This window comes from Colossoma macropomum, unplaced genomic scaffold (assembly GCF_904425465.1).
Source record: "Colossoma macropomum unplaced genomic scaffold, Colossoma_macropomum, whole genome shotgun sequence".
Classification (NCBI taxonomy): Eukaryota; Metazoa; Chordata; class Actinopteri; order Characiformes; family Serrasalmidae; genus Colossoma; species Colossoma macropomum.
In genome coordinates, this window is record NW_023494810.1 from 20,083,168 (window position 1) to 20,093,075 (window position 9,908).

Here is a 9,908-nt window from a genome sequence, read left to right on the forward strand (position 1 = left end):
AACCATTAGAGTGAATGTCTGGATTTTCATGAGTGTATTTCTGTCAGATGTAGGAAGCAGTGACGATACATGTTATCTTTTAGGTTTAAGTTTGGACCTTGTGTATCATGTGAAATAAAGTCTGGAGGCTAGTGGTCAAACTATATGGGTCTCGTACTGATAGTTGGTTGTTCTTGAATGCAGACCATTTGAGAATAATATTCTACATGCTGAACAATTAAGGAATGTTATTACAAAACAAATGCTGTATATCTGTAAAAAATTTGGATATAATGAGTTTTTGAAAAGAATAACAGCTAACATATAATGGAAAACACTTTTTTCTCTAATGAAGGTGGTATTAATTATAATATAGCATTGATATTTATTGTATGTGTAAAGCCCTTTCCCAACTATATATGTTGAAAAAAAGAAAATTCTTGAAAGTGGTCTATAATGCATTTTTGGAATTAAACCCTTCATTTACAAACTACTATAAGCCACCGCATTGCTATGGTTTAACTTGCAATAAAGATAGAAAATACGTTTTTCTCAACATACACTTGCTTACATATGCCAGATATGCCGGTTTCTTCCATGCCACTAAAAGCCAGATGTACATGAAAGGTGGGCATCTTCACTGGTTAATGCCAGTGCTCAGAAAATCTGAATAGGAGCCCATATTACACAAGCATCCCTGGAGACTTAAGGAAAGTTTGATGTAAGTGCAACAGGAGTGTACTGGTGAATAATACACACCAAACAGGATCCAAACAGACAAGACTAGAAGTACTCAGCAGTATATATGACTATAGGAATGCGTAAGACTATACACAATAATAATGCTATACACAAAATTTTGCAAAGAGTAACAGAACATTATAGGCTGGCTAAAGTCTTTTTCTGGGGATGGTGATGAACAGGTGATCAGAATTTTGGAGAGGTGGAGTGAGGCAGGTGCAGGGAGTGTGATACTTCAAAATTATCGAGAACTGATAAATGAGAGTTTCACATTGGTGTGGTGTAAGGTTATTCATTTACTAACTTTGTATTTTTCTGCTCTTTCCTAGGGAGGTATAGTGTCCGAGGGAGCTTAAGCACATGCCATTAGCTGGTCTATTGGTGATCTGTACGTTGCACCAACACCGTCACCGGTATCAACAGCAGGGATCTCTGTAGCTGTCCAAGAGGATAAGAACTTAAGAATGATGGATCTCAGTGGAATGCTTTCAGCAACACGTCACTGAAAGTTCATCACATCAATGATAACGTTCTTCCAAAGTCTTTTTTCAAAGTTGTGGTTTGGTTTTGTATGAAGATAAAACCTACTAAAAAAAGAAAATACATTGGAAAGAGGAAAATAACTATGTTTTACATTGTAGCATAAACCTTACCTTCGAAGGGCTAAATAGAACTTTTTGTGGTCTGGACCCCATTTGCGGACTACTCAAAATCATGCTATCCATCAAGGCCATTAAGATGAAAGCATTGTATGTTTTTCTATCTTAAGGGTACACCTCCAAAGCCTCATAAATTATTTATCAAAAAAATGCACATTTGTGTATAAAGGCAGTGTTCCAGGTGACCTCGCATCATGTAACTTGCTGTAATCAGGGAGTTTATTTACTTAAGGATGAGGCTTGCATAGTTTGTACCTCAGTTGAAGCTTACATTCCATTGTGGAGCTGCAAAAGTGCAAGAGGTAACAAAGTCTTGTGCTGACAAGTTGCGAGTGTATAAGCTCAAGTTTATTTTTTTTTTAAGTCATCCTCTTTGATCTGTGATGACAGTCATTCTTCTTCTTTATTCCACATTGAAGTGCACTTGAAAAAAAAAAAAACAATCACAAATAAAATCTGAAGATAAAGAGCAAATGAATAAACACAGAAAAACATTTACATTTCTTGGAGATGACCAAGTCAAGGGTAGATGTATTAAAGCTGTAGAGTTATACTGCCCCTTGTGGGTGTCTAACAATATTGAAAGCTTTTGTGAGCATAGCATGATTGATCCACTTAACAATAATCATCAAATTATTAATCAAAACCAAATAGTTTTTCAAACTACCTTCAGAGAGACTAAATGTCCCTAAAATTGATAAAGAGCTTCAAGACCTAAGGGAAAAACACAAGAAAAGGGAGACAAAACATTAGATGTTTGGCTTATACAAACATTTCAGAGACATTTGTGGGCCACTTTTTGTTTAATGTACTGTAAATACAATATTTATTGAGGCTTCATTGTTTATCGAAAAAATATCTCTATTGTTAGGTTCTGATTGTTTTTCATTATTGTTTGAAATATCAGCATGTAGCATTGTTTTTTCACCTTTTTGACAATGAAAAATAAGAGCTGAATCCATATCCCTTTGTCTTAGGTTTTGATCCTTATCAGTTTATTGCTGATATGCGTCCTACTGCATTGACTTACAAATAAAATGATTAAGCTGCCAAGATCCACACTGTTTCCTGTGCTACTTGACACCAGAGCACATGCTGTTTGATAGGTAAATAGGTAGAGTTATATTTGGACAGTTATTTTTACATTTTGAGAACTTTAGCCCTGTTACCTATAAAGTGGTAAAGTTGTGTTGAAAGCTATGATCTATAATATATTTAATTAATACACCACCCTAGTGTTGTAGAACTCAAGTACAGACCTGAGACGGTAAATTAATGGTCTTGGTCTTGTCTCAGTCTCAACATCATCTGTGTCTAGTCTCAGTCTTGGAGTAAGGTGAACTCCTGAGACCAGCCAAATGCAATGACTCTGTATGAGGTCACTGGAAATAGAACATTTTTCTACCCTTACTAAATATCAACAAAACCTTCAAACAGAATGAAAGTACTTCCTCTGCAGGTTTAAATAAAATCTGCTTGCTTCCTTTTCCATCATGGCTGAATTGGGTACAACCTCACCATCATGTGCTTCCAAAAGTTACAATGCAAAGGTGGACTAAGACTATAAAATAATCATGATTACTGCTATTTTAGGTTATATATTATTTACAGTTATAGTTTACAAAATATACAATACAATATTGTTTAAATGGTTTAGGAATGCAAAGAAATTGTTATTTTGCTAAATTCTCATATGCTACTGTTGAAATCAGTTTGTAATCTCCAAATAGATTTGTGCAAAAACATTTTTGTTATTTTGACCTATGATTATGAATGCTGTTACCTTTATCTATCATTTGAAGTGTTTTCCTAATATAAGGTACACAAACTGTCCTATTATGTTTGAATGACCCAAAACAAATATTGGTGTTGTGTGATGATGCTGCTTAACATATTTAAAGGAATCTTTTAAAATGAAAGAACATTCACTCTTGTGATACATAATTTGATTGAAACCTGAGTGATTAGTCTATTAGCATTGCCATGCACCTGGGACAAGTTAATGTTTCTTGTCCCTTTATTACCATCTGTGAAATTTTATACATGTTCAGTGTACAGCTTACAGTCAGCACATAAAATAAATGCTCTATTAAAATCTTACGGATAGCGCACATGTGGAATTGGTCAGGGAAAAGAAGTGTCACAGGACAAGTCCCCTGTCAGCAAGTAGTTATTTTCTGCCAATAACTGTGGAGAACTGAAAACTTTGAGCATAGTAATAGTCCTAAATGAAAGGACTGTTAATGTCTGCATACTGTAAGGTGATAGTATCTCATGTGATCTCCACTATAGCCACCAGGGGGCAGTAACACTCCGTTTTCAGCCTTGGCTCATCCTGCGGACTTTAAAGAGCTGCCAGGAAAACAGAGCTGAGGTCATGCAAACCAACCACACGGTTTTCACTTTTACTGACCAACTTATCTTTTCTGCCAAGCACTGGTTCTAGTTTTTTTATATTTTTACACTGAATTCCACTTTTGAAGTTTGCATGGATTTATGTACCGAAAACAGTCATAATTCACTTTTACACAACCATTTTTGAACCTCTCCTCTCTTAGATAAGGGCTGCCCCAAGACGTGTGGCCTGTGGCCCAAAGTTGGCCAAGTTATCCTAAATCCATTACTTCATCAAGTGAGAGAACAAACCTATTTATATACATACAGTCATGGCAGAAAGTGTTGGCACCCCTGAAATTTTTCCAGAAAATTAAGTATTTCTCCCAGAAAATTATTGCAATTACACGTTTTGTTATACACATGTTTATTTCCTTTGTGTGCATTGGAACAACACAAAAAAAACAGAGAAAAAAAAGCCAAAAATGATATGATTTCACGTAAAACTTCAAAAATGGGCTGGACAAAATTATTGGCACCCTCAACTTAATATTTGGTTGCACACCCTTTGGAAAAAATAACTGAAATCAATCGCTTCCTATAACCATCAACAAGCTTCTTGCTTTTTTGTGTTGTTCTAATACACACAAAGAAAATAAACGTGTATAACAAAACGTGTAATTGCAATAATTTTCTGGGAAAAATACTGTATATGGATCATCCTACCGAACTGGTTCAAAAGTAGAGCTGAAAACTCATTTTGGACTTTAAACTGACTTGGACTTTAGACTAAAATCCTTTCACTTTGAATGTTCCCACACCTTAATTATGTTTATTTTTTTTAAAACAAATAAGTGAACATTCCATTTTGTCACCAACAATACAATCATAACACTACCGAAACTTCACGGAATGTTTTCATAATGACTGTTTGAGCAGTGAGTTAGCATATCTCAAAACACTAGCCAGAACATGGCTAGCAAGCACAATTTTGAACAGTTGTAAACATAAAATCATAATATTTTTCACCATGTTACAAAATTATTATGAGCTTACTTAACTGCAGAAAATACATGTTTCAGTAATGACCACTCTCAAAGGTTACACACTCCTTTTCAGGGCACATTTACTTCAGATCATTGGAATCTAACTGCATCATGTGGCCATGAGAGACAGGGATGCAGCCTCACTACCTGCTCTAAAATTCAGGAATGTGGCTAAAATAAGGCTTTGCCTATGGACTTTTTATTATTATTATTAAAAATTTAACTCATGATAAACCTAAAAGTTTCAAAGAAATCAAAAAGATCTTTAGAAAATGAAATGATCTTATGGAAAAGAACACAAAAATGTAAGTATTACTTTTTACTACTGAAATTTAGGGGTTAGGGTTTTCTTTACTGTGAGACTACAGTTTGAATAATTTGAGAATGTGGTCCATATATAACTTATTCATGTCTTATTTTCAATATTAATATTGCATTTTGAAGTATTTTATTAACAAAAGATTTAAAAAAAAATTAAAAAACGTTATTTATATAAGTTTTTTTTCTTTTTGGCTCCTCAAGACAAAAAGTTTGATTAACAGGCTCTTTTTCTTAAGACTGTTGTAGGTAAATTGCCTCTGTTCTGATTGGCTGCACTGTCTTTGCATCATTGAAAAAGCAGTCCAGGCTAAAATATGGTGTAATAAGCGTGATGGGTCAGTTCAGAAAGCACTGATTATCTTTGATACAGATCCGGAAGAATTAATATAGCTTTTTGTATGTATGTAGATCTTATAAGCATTTTTTAAGCCATGTTTTTTCTTTTCGACAGTCTTTTTTCTCTCAAACTTTTCTTGTTGTTTAATATAACACTTCAGTGTCATACAAACATTTTAAATATTGTACACTGTGTTTCCTGGGACTTTAAAAAAGAAGTAGAATCCTTAAGCACTAAACTGCTGTAGGCTGAAATAGTAGATACATATGAATGTGTTGGTTTCTGCAACGTCACAAAAACAATAGATTCAAAACAGTCTATGGACTGGGTAGTAAATGAGACATTTTGAAACAACAATAATTTTTATGTACTACATCAAATGTTTATTTAAAAAAAATTATGAGAAGTTTCCATGATATGTTCCATGATATTCAGCGTGATACAAAATGATAAACAAAGCATATCTTTCTCTGTGTTGGTGCTCTGTGTGCTTACACGTCTCTGCTAAAGTCACTCCGCAGAGAACAGACAGATGTTGGCAGTTTAGTGAGCCAGCGGAGGAAGAACAGTCTCCCAATAGCCTTGTGTTTATTTGCTCCCTGGAGTTTTATTTGAAGGAGAGAGAGCCGAGTCTGCACTATCCATGGGTAACCCCAGTCTCTTGGCTCCCAGACTGTAAACACTACATACTTGCTAGCCTAAGAAGACTGGGTGCATTTCATGATATGTGGTTGTATGTTTAGGTTTAATGTGTATAATCAGTATTGTATTGTGTAATTGGGGTGTCATTTAACCCCTGTAATTCCAAAAAATGATCCTTTACTTATTTTTTTATGGTAAAAAAAATGCTGTTTCTAAATGCTGTATGTAGGTTTTATTCATATTCGAAGTTACTTATCTGAAACATGCACATGAGTTACTGTGAACAACACTTTACCTGTGTTTAAAATGTCTTTTACCTTTACATACTTATTTGGTAATGTAATGTCAGTGGAATACAACTGGCATCCCAGTCATGGAATGACCCAGCTAACTTTTATGGTCCTTGGCAAAATAAACATTAACTAAAATAAACCAAAACCACAAACTGACACAATAATTTGACAAAGTTTTAACAATACTTCATGTAAAAGTTATATACAGTCATGGCAGAAAGCGTTGGTACCCCTGAAATTTTTCCAGAAAATGAAGTATTTCTCCCAGAAAATTATTGCAATTACACGTTTTGTTATACACGTTTATTTCCTTTGGGTGTATTGGAATAACACAAAAAGCCAAAAATGATATAATTTCACGCAAAACTCCAAAAATGGGCTGGACAAAATTATTGGCACCCTCAACTTAATATTTGGTTGCACACCCTTTGGAAAAAATACCTGAAATCAATCGCTTCCTATAACCATCAACAAGCTTCTTACACCTCTCAACTGGAATTTTGGACCACTCTTCTTTTGCAAACTGCTCCAGGTCTCTCATATTTGAAGGGTGCCTTCTCCCAACAGCAATTTTAAGATCTCTCCACAGGTGTTCAATGGGATTTAGATCCGGACTCATTGCTGGCCACTTCAGAACTCTCCAGCGCTTTGTTTCCATCCATTTCTGGGTGCTTTTTGAAGTATGTTTGGGGTCATTGTCCTGCTGGAAGACCCATGACCTATGATGCAAACCCAGCTTTCTGACACTGGGCCCTACATTGCGACCCAAAATCCTTTGGTAATCTTAAGATTTCATGCTGCCTTGCACACAGTCAAGGCACCCAGTGCCAGAGGCAGCAAAACAACCCCAAAACATCTTTGAACCTCCACCATATTTGACTGTAGGTACTGTGTTCTTTTCTTTGTAGGCCTCATTCCGTTTTTGGTAAACAGTAGAATGATGTGCTTTACCAAAAAGCTCTATCTTGGTCTCATCTGTCCACAAGATGTTTTCCCAGAAGGATTTTGGCTTACTCACGTACATTTTGGCAAACTGCAGTCTAGCTTTTTTATGTCTCTGTGTCAGCAGTGGGGTCCTCCTGGGTCTCCTGCCATAGCGTTTCATTCAAATGTCGATGGATAGTTCGCACTGACACTGATGCACCCTGAGCCTGCAGGACAGCTTGAATTTCTTTGGAACTTGATTGGGGCTGCTTATCCACCATCCAGACTATCCTGTGTTGCAACCTTTCATCAGTTTTTCTCTTCCATCCACGTCCAGGGAGATTAGCTACAGTGCCATGGGTTGTAAACTTCTTGATTATGTTGCGTACCGTGGACAAAGGAACATCAAGATCTCTGGAGATGGACTTGTAACCGTGAGATTGTTGATATTTTTCCACAATTTTGGTTCTCAAGTCCTCAGACTCTTCTCCTCTTTCTGTTCTCCATGCTTAGTGTGGCACACACAGACACAATGCAAAGATTGAGTCAACTTCTCTCCTTTTTATCTGGTTTCACGTGTGATTTTTATATTGCCCACACCTGTTACTTGCCACAGGTGAGTTTGAACGAGCATCACATGTTTGAAACAAAGTTATTTATCCACAATTTTGAAAAGGTGCCAATAATTTTGTCCGGCCCATTTTTGGAGTTTTGCGTGAAATTGTATAGTTTTTGGCTTTTTTCTCAGGAAAGAAACATGTGTATAACAAAACATGTACAATTGCAATAATTTTCTGGGAGAAATACTTCATTTTCTGGAAAAATTTCAGGGGTGCCAACACTTTTGGCCATGACTGTAGGTGATTGAAAGAGTCATTCATTTTACATTAACACTTCCTTTTGCAGTTGCCCTGAATCTTTTTCCTTCATTTCTGGCAGCATGTTGACACACCAAGCCCATTCTCCTTGGACACAATTTACTACAAAGAAACCAACTACGCTAACAACACCATAATATCAACAATAACAAATGTCTCTTTTTTTTACACCAGGAGTGTGGCGTCTCCCGAGACCCAGAGTCTGCCAATTTCTCTTCAGGAAAATGCTCATTATTGACAGGGTTGTGAGGTAATGGAATAAAAGTACTGGGACCAGAATATAGAATATAGATTCAGAATATTCAGTATTCAGAATATAGAAATGAAGTATCTGTATTCTGCCCAAGTTACATTTTGTAAAGACAGTATTCAGAATACAATTACCTTTCACATTTTTAGGAGAATACTTTTAGAATATTTACTCACTACTTAACATGTCTGCAAGTTTAGCATCAGTGTCGTACTGGACTCTTGCTCAGGGGATTGTGGAAGCAGCAGCGGACTAATGCAGGTAGAAAAAAGCTACGAATTCTTACAACTTAATTTAAATGATAAGCGACTACATGATACATATTAACACAATAATTACATGAAGAAAACTGTCAATTAGTAAAAGCGAGAAACATTTAGGACAGTGTTCAGTATTCAGCCATCACTACTTTTTCGAAGTATTTTGCCCAATGCTGTTTATTAAAACAGCAGAGAACATAACATGATGATGGTAAACACTTCCATCATGATAATTGGCTGAAAAGGACTTTACCATAACCAAAAGTTTCACACATTTCAACTTTAAAACAACAACATCTAACACATTAAATTTTAAGTAATTAACGGCTGTGGAGAGGCACATGACATTCTTGGAGTCCTCTACATACTCCTCTCTGCTCTCCCAATTGGCCCAAAGTCCAGTGGCAACACCACACAGCAGCCCCCAGCCACGCCACAAAGCCTGAACGAAGTCCCCACAAGCACCAGGGTGCTTGCACCCCCAGTGCTTTCTTGGGCGCCTCTTGGCCCGGCACGGTCTCTCCTTTGTCGTGCACTTGTCACAGCAATGCTGGTACAGCTCCACATCCATGGCCATTAGGACCTCTACCACAACTGCTTTAGCGTCATGCCCATTCTAAAACCATCAGTCGGCGCATGCACTGGACCCAGCACTGTCTGGGCAGGGCAGAACTCTTCACTGTCCAGCTGTAATGCTAGGTGACCACTTGCAGCTGTGCAGAGTACCCAGGCGCACTCGCCACTGAAGCATGGTAAGCAGATGCATGCTGTCTCTCTCTTGGTGGGCTTCGCTGTCAAGCCTGGCCATGCTGTTTCCTTCACCATCTTCCACAACCAGCCACCTCACTCTCGGCTGGCTGGACCCGTGCAGGAGGGGGGTGGGCATGGCACTTGGTACCCCCCTTTCCTTTGGGCTATGTCTTCTCTGCCATCCACCTTCAAGTTAGTACACCACTTTACTTCTTCCAGCTCAGGGGATATATCCTATTTCTGACACCAGTGTGTTCTTCACTGCAGAAGAAGACCTGGAGCCTGCTATTCTGCCATTTTCTCTTAAGGAAAATGATCTTTGATGTTGAGACAGCAGAGAGGGAACTAACACATGGGGGGAAAGCAAGGGACAGGCAAACATAACACAACAATGGTAAACACTTTCAGTATGCTAATTAGCTGAAACAATTTACCACATCCAAACTTTAAAACAACAACGTATTAAATTTAACTTTAAATAAAGGAATAAATTA

The 9,908-nt window shown here is 37.1% G+C and overlaps 1 protein-coding gene across 3 annotated transcripts in view; it reads left to right on the forward strand.

Moving 5' to 3' along the window:
- The window catches only part of plekhg5a (pleckstrin homology domain containing, family G (with RhoGef domain) member 5a), a 65,032-nt gene extending 62,594 nt beyond the window's left edge, over positions 1-2,438 (forward strand). For all 3 annotated transcript variants that reach the window (XM_036559171.1, XM_036559172.1, XM_036559173.1), the window contains one exon: positions 1,050-2,438. In XM_036559171.1, the coding sequence (XP_036415064.1) occupies positions 1,050-1,059 (10 nt within the window). In that variant the 3' untranslated portion in view covers positions 1,060-2,438. The remainder of the gene's footprint in view (positions 1-1,049) is intronic.
- The last annotated feature ends 7,470 nt before the right edge of the window (positions 2,439-9,908 follow it).